This window comes from Diadema setosum, chromosome 12, assembly GCF_964275005.1.
Source record: "Diadema setosum chromosome 12, eeDiaSeto1, whole genome shotgun sequence".
NCBI classification, from domain to species: domain Eukaryota; kingdom Metazoa; phylum Echinodermata; class Echinoidea; order Diadematoida; family Diadematidae; genus Diadema; species Diadema setosum.
Window position 1 is genome coordinate 36316669 of NC_092696.1, and position 19752 is coordinate 36336420.

The 19752-nt window shown below is 39.1% G+C and overlaps 1 protein-coding gene across 1 annotated transcript in view; it reads right to left on the minus strand.

The window, feature by feature from the left end:
• LOC140236369 (protein lin-9 homolog) overlaps positions 1-19560 on the minus strand; it is a 39109-nt gene extending 19549 nt beyond the window's left edge. The window contains exons 1-11 of the mRNA XM_072316325.1: positions 19513-19560; positions 16848-16963; positions 15851-15967; positions 14241-14470; positions 13545-13670; positions 11576-11739; positions 10678-10811; positions 10155-10237; positions 7965-8100; positions 6758-6838; positions 4458-4583 (exon numbers count right to left, since the gene is read on the minus strand). Coding sequence (XP_072172426.1) covers positions 4458-4583; positions 6758-6838; positions 7965-8100; positions 10155-10237; positions 10678-10811; positions 11576-11739; positions 13545-13670; positions 14241-14470; positions 15851-15967; positions 16848-16963; positions 19513-19534 — 1335 coding nt within the window. The 5' untranslated portion in view covers positions 19535-19560. The remainder of the gene's footprint in view (positions 1-4457; positions 4584-6757; positions 6839-7964; positions 8101-10154; positions 10238-10677; positions 10812-11575; positions 11740-13544; positions 13671-14240; positions 14471-15850; positions 15968-16847; positions 16964-19512) is intronic.
• Positions 19561-19752: the final 192 nt, after the last annotated feature.

Below are 19752 nucleotides of genomic sequence, written 5' to 3' on the forward strand. Positions count from 1 at the left end.
ACCTCTTATGAAATACGAAAGAGCATGTAATCCTATGAGGAATTCAACGTTTATTTGATGAAGATTGGTTGTGAAATGGTTGAGATAACCAAAAAAGAACGATTCTAAAAGTGTGGGACCCACACTTCATTACGATTGCTTTGTTTTACTTTGTTTTTGGATGTTTCAGTAATTCCAGACCTGATTTTCATCAAATAAACTTTGAATTCCTCTTAAAATGGTATGCTCTGTACTATATCATAAGTGTTTTCTTGGTATCTCGCAAAAAGTTAAAAGCCCAATTCTCATCTCCACCAATACTGTACCATCCCTTTAACTGTGATTCATGACTCACCTAGGAGCTGACTAATTGCAACATGCAATACCAATAACTCACCCTCAAGCTTCCTTTCAACATCATCACCACACAAATTTCTAAAGAACCTTTAATTTTTCACACTTTTCCCCCTTGATTCTTCACCATCATTTAATGCTCTTTATTTTGCAGACCTTTAAACCCAACACACATCACAGTCTGCCTTAAGACAGACCGAGTGTTGTTCTTCGCTGCTGGCTGGTTTTAAAAGAGACTCCAACACCAAGAATCTCTTCAACTGGAGAATTTCTTGTCTAGATCCCCTAGCAAACTGGAGACTGTGATCACAGGGGTCTAGCAATCCATTGTCCTTGCATCCTTGGTCCAGCTCTTTGGTTTACGAACCTCTCTTTTGCTACCTTAGCCTCATTTTTTATATTCAACTATACGATGACAAAACTAAAGTTAGATGAAGAAAAATCTAAATGTTACGCCAGAGAAAATAATGGCTGGTAGAAATCATCAACTTGACCTTTTTCACTGCAAAATGCAAACACAAGGATTTCTTGTGGCCTAGTAGATAAGACTATAAACTGCCAATTATGAGGCCCCAGGTTAAAGTCTTATAGCTACTTTATCCTCATTGCCTAGGAGACTTAAAGGGGAAGGCTAGTAACTGATCAGTGGGAATCAGTGGAAATGCTGGGAGATGACTGTTCCAATCCTTACGAGATTCATTCAAGAGTTCATTGTATATCTATTGTTGTGTGAAAATGATTTGCTTCAGAATGGTCTCATATTCAAGTAATGTGCAGTTTAATGCTTCCAGGTTAGCGTCCCTGGTCAGTGACGGAGCATTAATCTGCACATTACTTGAATATGAGACCGTTCTGAAGCATATCATTTTCACACAACAATAGATATACAATGAACTCTTGAATGCATCCCATAAGGATTGGAACAATCATCTCCCAGCATTTCCACTGATTCCCACTGATCAGTTACTAGCCTTCCCCTTTAAAGCCATCTGTCACTGTGGTTGCTTGCTTTCATATAAACATTCAATGCTTCATCAGCAGTGAAGTGAAACAAAATCATTTCTGAAGCATTTCAAAGAAAAAAAAAATCAAATATGTGTACATGTACACACACCAACATTCACACACAAACAAATAAATATGAGAGATAGTACAAATGTATGTTACATCTTACCTGTACAGCAGCACATTCTAATCATGTGTAAGGTTTGTTAGCTTCCATACAATGTATTTTTTATTTTCCTCTGACCACACCTGTACGCACTCATCTCGTAAGCACATCAAAATCTTATCTCTGAATATATTGCTTATGTGTTGATTGTAATATGGGTTTAAACATGTAGCCAATTAGAAATGCTCAAGTGAAACATGTGTGCTCAATCTATTTTTTCTATGACGCAGGGGAATGCAAAGAGTATGCTGCAAATATGAATAGCTGCATTGCTTGTTATCCTACAGCAAATTACCAACTGCTCCAGGCAGAAGGCCGTGCTTTCGGTACGAACCAGCAAAATCACTTTGATTCACACAGCTGTCTGCACGGCCTATCACAGAGTGGCCCCATTGCATTAAAATGCAAAGTTTTACAAGCTGATGCCATAGTTGACAGTCCCATTTTATAAAACAAATAATGCACATGTTTAAGGTCGTGATGTTAGATAAGACACAGCCCACTATCAGGTATTGGGTATTCACAATGTTGTGTACATGGCACCATTATACCCTAGAGTGTGCTGCATCTTCATTATAAATGTACTTTCTCTTCTGCATTATTTGCATAATTGTAAATTTCATGAATGCATTGATTCACCCTCTCCAAGCTAAAAGCTGTTCATGATGTGATATTCCACCTGACATCAGCAATACCTTTCTCCTCCCTATTAAAGCAGCTGTTAACCCTTTTGTATGCTTTGTTGAGTGCCATTTAGCACAGACACCCCATAGCATTGTACACACAGTCTTGAGTCCCCAGTGGGAAAAGATCGATATTCATTCAACGTCTCACAGGTATACAGCGACGTATGTTACCTCATAGCTACTGTATGCTATTTAAATACATTTGCCACTTTGTGAGTCGACTTACATTTTCAATATTAGTGAAGTCCTCAAGAGGGTATCTCACTGAGCTGCGAATGTTTACGAGCGCAGCGAATTCTAGGGAATTTCAGGGTTCATTACAGTTGCAATAAGCCAGTTCGGAGTTAGCTCATGGGCACATTGGTACGAATGACCTTTCTTTTTTCTCAGTTGGTTAGGGGCACTTCACTCGTTTTCAAAGCGACATAATGCATAAGCTTTACGTAACAATTTATGGGATTCATCAATCCCGTTCAAACAAAGAATAAACTTGCGTAGACCAGATGAGCAGAATGATCTGTCAATTCACACTTGAGAAAGCATCCATTTCATTATTTTGCATTGGATGTATTGACAATCTCTTTCTATTGATATTGCCGAATACCACTTTTGCTGTCAGGTGGATGTGCTGGCAAGTGGCATTTATAAGGATTACATGAATAACCATTACATGACAGATGCTTATCCCAGTAAATTTAAAAACCAACATGCCTGTTGGTCCGAATGACCTTGTTTCTGCTCATGCGCAAAGTGGAACTCCGAACTGGCTTATTCAAACAAACAGTTCTTCTCATTGCAAAGAAATTTTGAACATGTTCAAAATTCATTGCGATGAGAAAAAACGTTTACAAACCCTGGTGAAATCTAAAATTCCCTAGAATTCGCTATGATCACAAACATTCGCCACTCAGTGAGAAAATCCCTTTAACATTTCCTCCCCACCTTGCAAAGTAGTGTCTCTTGGCTGAGCAAATCAGTGACTTAGTTTCTCAAAAAAGGATTTTTTTTTTCTAATTCTTCCATTGTCATTCTCAATCATAAATTCAACAAATTGCAAAATTGTATAAATAAATCCAAACTGTAAAATAAATGTTGATATAATATCAACAGATATTTTACAATATAGTATTACATGTAGCTGTTTAGAATTTGTTCATGCAATGAGTATTTTGAGATGTTTGTATGTCGAAGTATGGCTATGTTTGTGATACATTAGTACACCTAAGCACAATCTCTCACAATGAAAGCAGTGTGTGTCAGTGTACGTTTACTTTGTGTATGTCTGGAAATGAATTTAACATGTTATCCCGTCATTTGACAAATTTAATTTATAGCATGTCTACCTCTTGTGTGCTGTATTTGAACATCCGGCACCATTCACGGCTTGCCATATTCGTGCATTATGCTCAAATGCACAATTTTGAACAGACCGATCGATAAGTCACATTTTATGCCACATATCACACGGAAAGGGTCATGGGCCATTATAGTCTTCACACCTAAAAGCATTTACGTCACAGAAAAGTATGCAATTTTCTCTACAACTTTGCATTTTGGCATTTCTAGCATGAAAACTTCTATAAACAGTTACATGGCTTTAAAAAAAAAAGAATGTTTTCCAAAAATATTCAAGAGCAGCGTCTCAGAATATTACTGAAAGGGGAGACAAAGTTCTTCAATCTCATTGGTTAAAAGCTGTGTGTGTGTGTGTGTGTGTGTGTTTTCTTGTTCACTGGCCACAAACTGCCTCATTGACAATAGCCTTTGCAAACATGTTACCATGCACTTGCAGCAAGTGTTTGCGCACTCAGTAAGAGATGCCTATTGGCCAGCAAAGCGTGCATCCAGTTACATATCGAATGCACAGCTGGAATTACTGGATGCACGGTACAACTAGCCATGTACCTATGGCAAGCAAAAATGAAATGCATACAGTAAATTTGGCATACGTCAGTAATTATCGGACATATGATTCTACAAATAGATTTCTGTCTAAAATTTGTCTATCATTCTACTAAACAGATGATGCACATGTTTTTTCATGCATGAGGAGATGTAGTGTGCATACATGTGGCAACTGTGGAATCTCGTCTAAACCCTTTGGTTTTGCACTGTGGGTAAAACAATTCCGTGGTCATCTTATGCACACAATTCCATCTAAAGTGCTAAGACCTGTGCATCATTTGCATAATGTGCCTCATAAAAAGTTTACGCCACAGCACACAAAGAGTAAAAGATCTTTTTTTTTTTCCCCTTCCATACAGTACCTCTTGACAGTATTTCTGGACACCCTGTAGATATTTGTTCAAATCCTTGTTGAGGCGGTCGACCTGTAACACGATGACGGCGTATCTCTGCTGGAAATCCTCTGTGAATGGCTGTCCTATCGATTTCTACAGCACAAAGGAAGCATCATTTGCACGCACAATTTAGACGTCCTGGCATCCCCAAATTCCATATTTGATTCAGCAATGAACTGTACTTAATGTTTCTGACGAGTTGCATGTACAGTGAAACTCTTGTTATAATGAAGTCCTCGGGACCAGCAATTTTTCTTTCGTTGTATCAAAATTTTTTGTTATAACTGAACAAAGAAACAATAAAAGACATAGAGCGGATAATGTTGCAGCCTAAATTTATATTTCGTTGTAACCGGAATTTCGTTCTAACCGTGTTCATTATAACAGGAGTGCATCGTAGTAACAAGTGTATAATATTTTCATGCAATCCTAGTTAGAGCACAATTACGGAGCTGTAAACATTCAGACATCAAATTAGGAAGATTCAAAAGCATAATATGGAGATACAATCCACCTCACCCACATTGCATCCAAAGGGATCGCAGGAAATTCTTCCAACTTCCGTTAATGTCAAATCATCCGTACACAATAAACTTTAAACCCTAACTTACCTGGGAGGGGGGGCCATAATGCCCCCCCCCCCTTCGACGAATTCCGCGACCATTCCGCCGTGCAAAATCTTTTGACCCCGCCGCTCGCTGACTTTTTACTTTCAAGTCTCGCGCAACTTTTGAGACCAAATTTGTTGCGCCTGGGCATACTGTTCCGAAGCCACTCCCCTTCAAAAAATTTTTGTCAACCCCAAAATTGCTCAAAAACGTGGTTTTGTGTACAAAGTCAATACAAATTGTGTTTTTTCAATTAATTCATATAAAGATTCATATTTTTTATTTTAATGGCTGAAATAAATTTATTTTAGTATAATTATGCTTCTAAAGATGTGTATGAAAAATTCTGCTGAAAAAAAACAACAAAAACAAAAGTTCGAAAAAAACAACAAAAACAAAAGTTCGAAAAAAACAATGAAATACATTAAAAAATTGATAAAACAATAAAAAACATAAGAAATTAATTTTGATACTGATTTTCTTTTTTACGCACAAATGTTCGGAATGTCACTAAGAATATTTACACAAAAAATCAGCATTCCATAAGCTTTTATAAGCCAATCACAGACGAAAATGAGGTTTTTTGCATATATTTGCATAATTAATTAATTTAAAATAGAAAATGCAAATTTTTTGAAAATTTAACTGAACAGCCTTGTAGATTACTTCCGGTTTTATGTTAATGCAAAATTTTGCGGCGATCGCGCGATCAACAGCCGGGATCTGAAGGGGGGGCCATAATGCCCCCCAGGAATTCAAGCCTGCTAAATAGCCCAGGTACTGTATACGCCATATATTTCGCGAGTCTAAATTTTCGCGAATCGGGAATTCCCAACGATTTCGCGAGTGGTTAAATTCGCGATTGTGAAGTCCTGTACTGAACGCAGAAGTGTACACGCGTACGTCACATTCACAGCGGGATAAGAGTCAATATTTTCGCGTGTCTTTAATTTTGCAAATAGCACCTAACTCGCGAAATTCGTGAAAATAAAAACCTCGCGAAATATGCGGCGTATACAGTAAGTTAGGGTTAACAAATCTCTATATCCATCTGCGGTGGAGGTTTTCTTCAACTTAGTTAATACATCAACTAGTGCAAGCTTGACTTAGGTGAGATTGACTGTGCTTGTGACTTACATGCATCTCAACAGGAAGAAATAAATCCCTAATCAGAGAAGATTTCATATTCCCTTTCCAGGACATGAAAAGATAACTAAATAATTCTGCAGGATACTGTACGAGCTGAAATTTTCGCGTACAGATATTTTCGCGAATTGCTACTTGGAGGACATTTTCGCGTGTTGTTAATTTCGCGGTTTCGAGGGTCTAACTGAACTTACTTATTTGCGCGTTGTTATTTTCGCGTGTTGTTATTTTCGCGGTTCAAAGGCGATTCGCGAAAATCGCGAAAATAAAACCACCGCGAAAATTTCAGCTCGTACAGTACCTCTTGGCAAATCAGGGAGAACTGCCAGCTGTGATCATGGTCGGGTCTTCCCATTGATGCAAGAAGTTTGGGAGAACTTACTAAGAAAATGATAATATACATCGCCTCTAATCTTACATTATAAATGTAGCAAATCTTTTGATGAAGGTATTAAAAGGACAGTTGCTCAAATATTAAGAATAAAAAGAAAAATTGATTACTGATTTGTTTACCATTCTTTCTGCTTCTGTGTTCATCTCCTTCAGTTGTTGAATCAAGTCCTTCTTGTAGCCAAGGATTTTAGACAGCTTCGTCTGCAAAAAAGAAAAAAAAAGAAAAAGCAAAATGAAAAAAAAAAGAAAACAAAAAATGATGAGTGACATATATTTGCTATGAAGTCTTGCAATTTAGAGTTGATACTTCCACACACACTGACACCTGTTTTGAGATTTACACTAACACTCATTGTAACACTAACAGTCACCCTCATCCTTCCCATGATTCTTGACTGACATTGATATTGACACTGACATTGACACTGACACTAACACTAACACTTGTTCCACCACTCACACAACGTTGTACTTTGCAGGACATTCTGGTGTCAAGAAAACGAGCTCTACTCTGTACGAAGTATCACTGATCAGGGGGAAGGGAAGGAGGGGAGAAGGGGGACGAAGGGAAGGAGGAGGGGGAGGAGGAGGGGGAGGAGGAGGAAGAGGGGGAAGAAGAAGAAAAGGAATGGGAGGAGAAAAGAGAAGCAGAGGAGGAGAAGGAGGGGAAAAGGAAGGGGAAGGGCAGGAGGAAAAGGAGGGATAGGAGCAGAAGGAGAAGGGGAAGGAGGGGAAGAGGAGGAGGAGGGGAGGAGATGAAGGAGAATGGGGAGGAGAGGAGGAGGAAGAGGAGAGGAGGAGAAGGAGGAGAAGGGGAATTGAAAGGAGGATGAAGAGAAGGGATAGGAAGAAGGAGAAGGGGAAGGAGGTGAAGGAGGGGAAGAGGGGGAGGAGGAAGAGTAGAAGGGGAAGGGGAAGGAGGAAAGGGGAAGGGCAGGAGACAGAGGAGGAATAGGAGGAGGAGGAGAAAGGGAGAGGAGAAGGAGGAGGAAAAGGGGGGAGAAAGAAAAGGAGGAAAAAAAGGAGAAGGGGAAGAAGAGGAGGAGGAGGAGGAGGAAGAAGAGGAAGTGGGGAGGAGAAGGGGTAGGGCAGGAAGAAGAGAAAGGATAGGAGGAGAGGGGAAAGGAGAGGAAGAGGAGAAAGAGAGAGGAAAGGAGAGGAAGGGGAGGAAGAGGAAGAGGATGGGAAGGACAAGAGGAATGTAAAAATAGGGGTGAAGAAAGAAGGGAGGAGGAGATGAAAAAGGAGAAGGAGGAGGGTGAAAGAGGAAGAGGATAATTTTTGGTCTGGGGAAACGTAAGAAGTATGAAAAATAACTTAAACTTACCACATGGATGAGGAAGGAGACGGGGAATCCCCCAAGGGTCTGCTCCTCCCCACCCTGGAGTTTGCCCCTGAGTGGGGAAAGTCCCAACATGGGGTCGTGCTCCAGGCCCGGTGACAGCATCCCGCCAGGACCGGTTCTGTTGGGAGAGAAGGGGGCACGGGTTGCAGACTTCAGGATTGAAATAGTGGATGTGGATACCCTCATTTGATGTCATTGATATGAAATGAGTATAACTACACTTAACTGAATTGATCTGAATCACACTTCACTGAACTAATTGTGTCTATTGTCCATTTGGAAATCTGCTTCAAACATGTTCTGTTGTGATCTATACAAGATACATACAGGAAACGACAACACACACTTGCATGCAGAACCATGACAGATTCAAGCCAGTATAAAGGCACGACTCATAAACTCATACAATCATTCGATCCTTTACAGTCGGCTTATCGCCCTCACCATAGTGTGGAGACCCTTTTGATAAATGTTTCTAGTTATATTTTAAGGGAAATGGATTCCGGATCCGTCACAGCAATGGTTTTGTTGGATCTGTCTTTGGCCTTCGACACTGTAGATCACAGAATTCTTGTCAATACACTTAGAAGTTTGGGTATCCAGGGACAAGCTCTCGAATGGTTTAAATCATACCTATCACACCATTCACAGTCTGTTCTTTTGAATGGTGTCACATCGTCTTCAAAGCTATTAAGCTGTGGTGTACCTCAAGGCTCTGTTGGCGGGCCCACCCTTTTTTCTATCTATTTGATCGGTCTGCGGAAAATATTTCAAAGGCATTCTGTTTGGTATCATCTATATGCAGACGACATACAAGTTTTTGTATCTTTTCCACCACATCAAATCCAAGCATCTCATGCACTGCGCTGTCTAGAAAATTACATCATTGATATTGATGCTTGGATGAGGTCTAACTCATTGTTTCTAAACCACAGCAAGTGTGAATTTATCCTTTCTGGTTCTAAATCTCACTTGAATAAGTTGGATATTAATTGTATTTCGATTGTAGGTAATGATATTCCTCTGTCAAAGTCATGTCGCAATCTGAGTGTTATGTTTGACTCTCACATGGCTATGTCCGATCAAATCACCAACATTTCTAAATCAGTCTGTTATCAATTGCGCAATATTGGTTTTATTCGCAAGTATTTGACTCGCTCTGCCACGGAAAAACTTGTTCATGCACTTATTTCTTCACACCTTGATTTCGGTAATGGTTTGTTTTTCAATCTACCAAACTCGCAAATTGCCCAATTACAAAAGCTACAAAATGCCGCTGCACGTATTGTTTCTTTGTCAAGTAAACGCAGTCATATCACACCTATCCTGAAGAGTCTTCATTGGTTGCCTGTACAGGAGCGTATTCGGTTTAAGATACTTCTTTTGGTTTATCATGTTATTGAGGGAACAGCTCCTGATTACAATGTTTGTTTGTTTCGTCAATACCAACCTTCACGAACTCTTCGATCCTCAACTTCAGGTCTCTTACATATTCCGTTTTCTAGGAAATCTTGGGGGGAACGAGCTTTCGCTCACGCTGGACCAACACTGTGGAATTCACTTCCTCGTGAGCTGAAAGACTCAAGCTCTATAACATCTTTCAGGAGTAATTTAAAATCCTATCTGCTTAGCAGTGCATTTTGAAGACCAGTGTCTTTTGAAGACAGACTTTCATGTCTTTTTTTTTTCTGCTTCTTCATCTTCTTCTATTACTGTGATGTACTTGTATTTTCAATCTGTTTGCTTTGATGTACAATTGTAAAGCGCCTTGAGCATTTAATCAAAGTGGAGAACGGCGCTATAGAAATTGTATGTATTATTATTATTATTAAGACAATAAATATCAGATTTATAATAAATGTCCCTCACTAGCTCACGAGTGCAGGAGGGGCATTGTAAAATATTGCAATTTTTGTTGCTGTTATCAAATGGGTAGAATGTACATTAACACATTAAAGAACACTTTGTATGGTTTCTTTTGAATTTTTTTTTAATTTCATTTCTCAATAATTGAAACAAATTTTCAAGCAATATGTTCTTGAAAAGTTCTTTGTACAACATGAAGCAATACCGTCATTGCTACATATGTTTACATACTGAAATCGAATGCACAGCTGATCTAATGATGTAACAATACCATTTTCATTTTGGTGGCAAAAAGCAGTAACTCACCTGCGAGGGGTGAAGAATGTGGGTCTGGGTCTGTGTTTCTGCAAGAAGGACGATAGTGGCACTGTCTCCTGTACTTCGGTGCTCTGTATGAAAAATATTACAAACAAAAAAAACCAGAAAGAATAGTAAGAACACTGCTCAGCATCTCAAATATTTTTTTCTTCTTCATTACGGTTAACACTAAGTCTCTGCAATATATTTTTTTTTACTCTGTATGTATTACATATTATAAATATGGACATTTTTGCATATTTTGTGCTCCAAAGGACTAGCATGAAATTAAGAATATTCAGATATATATTTGTTGGATATATCAGAATATTTACAACAATATTTTCATCTACAAAGCTGTAAACAAGTGATGCTCTAATATTGAAAGTGGTCCAACATAAAAAATGATATATCTACAAAACCTCCCATTTTTTTAAAATGCAGTTGAATGGGCATCAAGCACTGAAAAAAAAAACAAAATGTGTACATAGTTTTCACTGCCAATCATTTCATATTTAAAATGAATACTCACAAGTACTTCAGTGTCCGGGACAGATTTTGTGCCAAACTGCTGCCGGTCAAAGGTCACTCGATAGGATGCGTCCACAGGGTCCAAAGCATCAATTTGACCAGTAAACAGACCGTCAGTGGGGCTTCGAACTCGGGCTGTTGATAAAAACACGAAATACATCCATCAGTATTCATATTTTTCTGAGTTTAAACAAAAAATGCGGCATATTAGAGCTCCAACAAAATGTAACATTCTTCAAAACATAAGCCATTAACCCGTTGAAGATTAGCCCAGAGTATACTCGAGCAGGTGTCAATAGGTTCTGTGGCTGTATAGCTGATGAAGTAAAACAGATTAACCCCATTCTAGGGCGGAGGGAGGGAAGCACTCAGAGGCCCCCCCCCCCCCCCTTGACATTCTGTGCTTAGTTACTCAATTAGTAATGGTGGACCTTGCGCTCAACTGACATTTTTTCAATGGGTATTTGAACTTTTGAACTTATGCAAGATTACGCCTTCTTGGATTTGACTGCTCCTCAGTTGCTCGTATGTTAACATAATATTACTGTAAAACAAGATATTTTCGCAGCATGAAATTTTCGCCAACTGGAGCCTACGGCCTTTTTCCTGGCATGAAATTTTTGCAAGTGCATCTAACATTCAATGCATATTGTGTAGACAAGAACTTTCGCATGCATTTTAATTTCGCGAATCTTGGCCCTCGCGAAATTAAAATGCACACAAACATTCCTCGTTTTACAGTACATTGTTATCATATATTGAAGTTCTTTGGTGACTGAGGGGAGGCGTGGGGAGGAAGTGTTACCTGTGACCCTTGTCCGAATACAGAGTGGGATGGGGAGGAAGTGTTACCTGTGACCTTTGTCCCAGTACAGAGTGAAATTGGAAGGAAGTGTTACCTGTGACCTTTGTTCCAATACAGAGCGGGATGGGGATCTCGTCCGGCAGGTCCTTGACCTCACTCTCGTCCAGCTCTTGACCCTTCCGGTGCTGCAGCATCCGAACCTTCTGACGACGGTCCTCAAGCGCGGCCCGCTCCTCCTCAAAGAACGCTGGTGAACACCTGACCCGTGAAAGACGAGGCAAAACAAGAAGTCTTTACGTCTGGAAACTTACTGACATATATTCGCCGATCATTGACATAAATAAGCGCTGCATGAGTTGTAGATGAAGGGCATTTTGTCAATCATTTGCAATAAAAATATCTGAAATCAAAGTACAGTTCAACCTCAATTATCCGGCCATGTCAGGACCGGCGCTCATCTGGATAAGCTAATTGGCTGGATATCTACTTGCACTAGTCGTCACTGAGTGAACTCCACATGTGCCTAGATCTTGATAAGGCTGGGATGTATATCTTTAAAACTCTGGTCCCCTACAGTGCGAATTCTATCTGAAATCAAAGTACAGTTCGACCTCGATTATCCGGCCATGTCGGGACCGGCGCTCATCCGGATAAGCGAATTGGCCGGATATCTACTCGCACTAGACGTCACTGAGTGAACTCCACATGTGCCTAGATCTTGATAAGGCTGGGATGTATATCTTTAAAACTCTGGTCCCCTACAGTGCAAATTCTATCTGAAATCAAAGTACAGTTCGACCTCGATTATCCAGCCATGTTGGGACCGGCGCTCATCCGGATAAGCGAATTGGCCGGATATCTACTCGCACTAGTCGTCACTGAGTGAACTCCACATGTGCCTAGATCTTGATAAGGCTGGGATGTATATCTTTAAAACTCTGGTCCCCTACAGTGCGAATTCTATCTGAAATCAAAGTACAGTTCGACCTCGATTATCCAGCCATGTCGGGACCGGCGCTCATCCGGATAAGCGAATTGGCCGGATATGGGAGACAAAATGTTAATGTATATAGCTGCCGTCCAAGTGCACTGGCAGCTAGGCAAGTAGCGTACCCCGCAACTGTGGTGTAATCTATGCTAGCCTGCGCAAAATTGTAGTCCCTTCTTCAGAAAAATAAAGTATATGTTTATGTGAAAATCATACATGTTTTACCTCATTAGATATTGGCAAACCTATCATGCACATCTTATGAAATTAGTGAATAGATTTATGAAAGTCACTGTTTTTTCTCAATTTTTGGATGAAAAAAAGAAGTCCTTCACTGCGTGAACGCGTCCGGATAATAGACATTTCCAGATAGAAGGAGGCCGGATAATCGAGGTCGATCCCTGTAGATGCATTGAAGCTGACTATATGAAATTCTAGATACGATAAGTCAAAAGCTGCTGTAATAACAGAAACATGTGCAGCATGAAACTTTCACAAATTGGAGACCAAAGCCTTTTTCATGGCATGAAACTATCATGAATTGCCACTGGCATTTAGTGCACTGTGGAGACACAAACCTTTGCAAGCATTTTACTTTAAAGGTTGTGTACAGTTCTGGTTGAGGTGAGGATTTAGCTTTTAACGTTTTGCGATATATTCAGAAACCACTCTATGAGATGTCAAAGAGCATGCAATTCTAAGGGGTATCAAAAGTCTTATTTGATGGAAATCGGTTCTGAAATGGCTGAGATATCCAAAAACAAGGTGAAACAAAGAGATCCTAATAGAAGGCATGGCCTGTCGCCTTTTATTATTATCACTTTTTTTTTATATCTCAGCCACTTGAAAACCAATTTTCATCAAATAAATGTTGAATCCTTCTTAAAATTACAAGCTCTTTCATATTTCATAAGAGGTTTCTCATTATCTCACTTAGAAAAGTTCAAAACATAAATCCCCACCTCAACCAGTACTGTACAGTCCCTTTAACGCATCTTGGCTCCTCACAAAATTCTCGAAAGTTTCATGCACTGGAAAGGTTCTGGTTGTACAGTGTGTTACATGGAAAACAAACCTGCGGGGTTTTCCCATCAGCCTCCGGATGATGCACCATTCAACCCTGGTCAAGCGTCGCTGCTTCAGCTGGGGAAATGACTCACGGAGACAGATGTTGAAGTCGTTCTCGCCTTCAAATAATGCTCTGCAGAAACACAGCATGGCCATAAGATTACATTTCAGAATACCTGCAAGCTTGAAGTAAACAGACTCACATATAAGGGACAGAAGATCCATGTTGAATATCAAGTCAAATCCTAGAGCCACTTTAGAACCCAACCATTGTAGATTAATATACATACTGATACACAGTAAAAACCCAAAAATGAAACAAAACAAAACAAAAACAAACATTGTTCTAAGGCAAAAATCATATTCTGGTTTGAAAATGGACCAAGTGCATAAACAATGCATCCCAAATCACAATTTCTTGAAGAAAAAAAACATACACATATTTCTTTTTAAATAAAAAAAAGACTTACTTTCTAAATTTTGTTGAAAAAAAAACAACAAATAATATAAATTATGCATATTAGATGGCAGCTCAGTTTTTGTAAGGTTAACAAGTAAATCTGACGATTTGGACTGATATTCGATTAAAGGGGAACTTTTATGAGGCAAGAATTATTCTCCAATGTCTTGACAAGATCTCGGTCAAGTGATCCTTAGACGTTGTAGAAATATTAATTTTTAGAGAAAGTTACAGAAAACTTACTTGTCAATGTTGGAGTAAAACCACTCATAAGTGCACCATTTGTAGGCTTTGGGTAGTTTGAGGAGGTTCTTGAGCCGAACACCAAGCTTCTGAGACGACTTCTTGACAGGCGTCGGCCACGAGGAGCTCGACTTGGAAGAGTGGGGCGAGGCGTGGGAGGATGTGGATTTGGAGCTGCTGGCCCGGGGTGAGGAAACCAGGGTGGATGTGGAGATATTCAACTTGGTTGGCTGCGGCAGAATGGACAAATGGTTACCATGGGAACAGATGAGTAAACACAGGAATGTCAACCTTGTAAAGAGCATTGCAGTATTTCGAGTGCTGGAAAGCCATATATTTGGTGGAAAAGTAAATTTTATCCTTTCATGCAATAGACATGTATAGTATTAAATTTGGCTGGCTGGCTGTGGAAAATGCACAAATAGTTACCATGGGGACAGATAGGTAATCACAGGAATTGCAATCTTGTGAAGAGCACTGCTGCATTCTCTGTTTAGCCATTAGGCATAATCTTCGTGGAGACGCATTTTTACCTTTCCTGCTATAGACATGTATAGTATAAAATCTGGAAAAAACAGTATTTTTCATGAAACCTGCAGTATTTTTGGCAAAAAAGAAATTATACAAAAACAAAACAAAACAAAAACAGATATTGTACGAGCTGAAATTTTCGCGGTGGTTTTATTTTCGCAAATTTCGCGAATCGCCTTTGAACCGCGAAAATAACAACACGCAAAAAAAACAACGCGCCAATATTTACCTTCAGTTAGACCGTTGCAACCGCGAAATGAACAACACGCGCAAATGTCCTCCAAGTAGCAATTCGCGAAAATATCTGTACGCGAAAATTTCAGCTCGTACAGTAAAATACTACAAAAAAAGAAGCAACAGTTGGCATCTCTGTGTATAGTAAGGAAGTCAAAGAAATGAGACTTTTGGGGGAAATAGCCATGATAACTTGCAGAACGGTTCTCTGTGTGACATGTCATGCCAGCATAGTTGTTTTGATGGAATAACTCTCATGGGTTATTTTGATATCGAAATGAATCATAATCGACATCAATGATATTGCCTATTATCATGGTGACTTTATTGATAAATCACTCAATGACTGCATACAGAATGTAGCTCAGAGCTGTGAGCCTCATTTCTTAGAAAAATACAGGGATTATGTTACACATATATTTCTTTTTTCATAGTGGTCATTTAACCATCCCCCCCCCCCCATTCAAACCAACCAACCAACCAAACAGACAAGCAATGATACTTTTTTTAGAACTCGCTCATACTCAATATGACATAACTTAGCTAATGGAAAGCACCAAATTATATCTCTATATAAAAACTTCTTCAACAATGCTTTGACGCACATTCAGGCATGAGAATAAACTTCAGGGCTAAGATTGTGAAATTTAATGTTGTACATTTCACTTTACATTCATCTAGTATAAGGAAAGAGTAACTGACTTGCCCCTTTACTAAAAGCAGGGGGAATAGCAACACTTGTGGAATATGTTCATGACAAGTCTGAGGAATGTGTACTTTTCATAAAATATCTTCACTCATTCTTATCAAGGGACACTTCCCCTTCAGGAAAAATATGAACTTACAGTTCTTGTTGATGGTGACATCTTGACCTTTTTACTTGGAGATGAACGAATGGGAGACATTGACGTATCCTCATCATCATTGAATATCCTGCGGTTTTTCTTTCTGATTCGTGTCGGCTGTCACAAGATAAATGTACACAAGAAATATTTTTTAAAAATCAATTCCTTCCTGGAAAGCTACATGTACGATTTACCTTTCAGTTTAATCGTACTGGTTTGGAATATGCTCCCTGAAATATCTTCAGGCACAATTCCATGCTATATTGGCCTTAACATCCACTTTGATTCTAAGTTTTATGTGGGAACTATTGCTCAGCAAACAATAAATGTGGCTATTTAAAAAAAAAAAAAAATGACAACAACACCATGTTGCCATTTGTTTGTTGATTTGAAGGGAGAAAGTTCAGAAACTTTCTACTCACTGATATTCATTAAAAATCGTAGAATAATCAACTTTATCATGTCTACATTCTTTCCCTTCATGGTACTCCATTTGCCACAGTTTATCAAATATTGTACATGCTTCACATCTCTAGGAACAGATAGATGTACAATTTGTATGGTTTTAATAATAAGCATTTCTTTTACTTTCCCAATATGAACATTTGGAAAAGGTCCTATACATTTCAAGTAGCCATTCATATGACTTGCCTCCTTTTTTTAGTTCTCCAGGTTAGGCCAGCAAGCAGACATGCGGGATTGTTTCATCCTAGATTATATGAATACCACTTGAGAATACTGGAATGAGATGCACACTGTACAGTCGACATCCGATATAATGAAGTCCTCGGGACCGGCAGTTTTCTTTCGTTTTAATTAAAGCGAACAAATAAACAATAAAAAACATACAGTGGATGATGTTGGAGCCTAAATTTTTACTTTCTTTTAACCTGAACTCCATTATAATCGTGTTCATCATAACAGAAGTGCACTGCATATTGAATCAAGTACTAGTCCCAATTAGTGACACGGTCTTGGTGCGCCAGTTTGTACTCACATGACCCCTGCGAGGTACAGAGGGGGTGGTGCGGGACGGAGACGCCTTGCTGGGGGACGGAGTTCCCTGGATCTTCTTCCCCGCACTCCTCAAGCTCATCAGCGCCTCCGCAGAACCTGTAACCATGGAAACGAAAGACAGAGAGATAAAAAGAGACAGGTGAAAATAGTGAGAGAGACAGAGAGATAGAAAGAGATGGAGATAGATAAAAACAAAGAGAGAAAGAGATAGAGGAATAGATAAACAAAGAAAAATGTCAATGAAACATTAAGATATGGATGTAACAACTGCAGCATTGAAAACAATACAATTGTAAATAAACCTTCCCATTATCACATCTTCTAATATGCCAAGAGAAAGAGACAGGAAACAGAGACATAAAACTCTATGACAGCTTTTTGTGGGAAATCTCCCACAAAGAGGCCTTTTACGCAAAATCTCTCACTCTACCGCTTGAGTTTGAATTTCTCCCTCTCTCGCTGCGTGTCTCACTTTAAAGACATATTTTCTCCCAATCCAAATGTAACTATTCCCCATCCATCTTCAGTTTTGTCATATTCAATAATTAGGGTATGATCAGCACCAGAGAGCCACGGGGATGTTACGCTACACACTCATAATATTGTGCACTATGCGCTTATAATATTGCCCACAGGTTCGTGGGATCAAAGTCCTCAGTTGCAAGGAGGTCCAGAAAAGCGAATTCCTAATGTACTTGATTTAAATGTATAGATGTTTTGGGTTGGAGTCTGACTCTGAGGACAGAGCGACAGATGGAAAACTAGAAAAGCACTCACAGAGCGCAGACCTCTGCCAAGCCAGGAGCTCATTTCCACCAAAACACGCATGCAATTTCCCAATATAGAAGTATTTTGTTAAGTACATTGTCAGCTTCCAGCTGCACGGCGCCTTGTCCAAGCAGCTTTAGTGCACGTACAGTATGCAAACCTCCACTCCAGTCTGAGCAGCTTGGACTCCAAATTCATTGACCCTAGATTTCTACATCATACATGCCAAAAGATCAAGAATCCTTTAAAAATCTAAACAATTCTGAAATCACTACTAAACTTTAATCATCTGTTGTGTCATTATCAACTTTCCCTGCAAGTTTCATTCAAATCTGATAACAACTTTTTGATTTACTTTGCAAACAGACATTAACAAACCAACATTGATGAAAACTTCTCCCTACATTGATGGCAGAGGTATTGTAGTTTCTAATGTCTGTGCATGTGAGACAGTACTGGTAACATCTCTTCTAATAAGTTCTACATGTCATAAAATGATCTTTCTAGAAGTCTAAATTTCACTACACATTTTTCTGGATACTTTTTTTTTTTTTTTGGATAGATACTTGATTTTCTGCAAATCAATGTACATACCCGTACATAAGTTACTACACAAACTTATGACAAAGTATCGATACTTTAACACAAGAGTTGTTTGACTTGCATAAACAACAATATAAAAGAAAATTAATGATATAATATACATTGTACAGTATGCATGTCTCTTCAGCAGGGATTACAATTTCAATTGTAGTTAAGAAGCGATTATGCAGCTCAGAGGGCCGCCATAAAAGCATTGTCTAAAAGGCATAGAACTTAAGAGAAGGAAGAGAAGGAAAAAATACTAGAACTTAAGAGAAGGAAGTTAAAAAAGACCATAAAATAAACACTTCACAATCTGTTCTAAATGTGTAAATTTTCAGGCACCCTTTTGATCACTGATTAAAAAAAAAAAAAAAAAAAAAACAACCAAAAAAGAAAACAACACTAGACCATGTAGACAGACACCACATCAGGCAGATGATTCAACAAAGATTTTTTTTTTTTTTTTTTGTAGCAAGCTCCTTAAGTCATTAGAATTTACATAGGCCTACTACCGACTACACATGGCCATATTTATAACACCGTTAACAGCCTCATCCCATCCATGCCATCCATGTTTCTAACGTTATTGTCGTTACTCAGTCATACTGCTCATGTTACTTGTATGAGCTCGCATGTCATGTGTCCACTTGACTTGTCCTGTAAAGTGTAAATTGTAGACGGTCTAGTCAGTCTAGTGTAAACGTTTAAGTGTAACATTATTATTTTGTAAAACCTTCATCGTTCAACAGAACGATTGACCAGCCCGGCAGCCGTCAGCATGAAACTGAAAAGTGATCAAGACAATGCCACATAAAAATAGATCTCGATCTACCACAAGGCCAGGTAAATGTGGATCTTTACAAGTAAAATACATGATAAATGCAAGTTCAGTGCACTTGCTGTGAGAGTACTGATGCCTGGCTGCAGAAATAGTAGGCCTACGGATTACGCGCGCGTAACACTGCTACTCAACGCAGATGTTTCTTGTAGACCTACGCTGCGAGCTACGTGCGTGTGGCTGTAGGGTAGACTCTACTCTACGCGAAAACTAGCTGCACACAACTTATTTTCTCACACATGGGACTAATAGAAAACTAACCAACCGGGGAATGTTGGAAAAATGCGTGTCACTATGTGCTGACATTTGGCATAACCAAGGCAAAAATTGTGGTAACACTTCTTTTATTAGGTAGATTCATGTTACTTTACTCTACACACTTAACAAAAAATGGCTTTAGAAAGATATATCTGCATCACGAGCTTGTACAAAGTTGCCGAAGTTTCATACGTACTTTCAAGTGCAGTGTCCGCCATCTTGACGCGCCTCTTTTTGAAGAAACGAGCTGCATTGTGGGATATGAAAGTTTACGACTGACGACATAACACGAGAAACGCGAACAAGCTAGCTACACACTGCGACACTCTACACAAGCTGGAGTAGGCCTACAGGGCTGGCATACATAAAACATAGAGCTAATTATTTCTTCAAAAGACAAACTTCCTCGCACACCTTTACCAATTGCATAGAATTT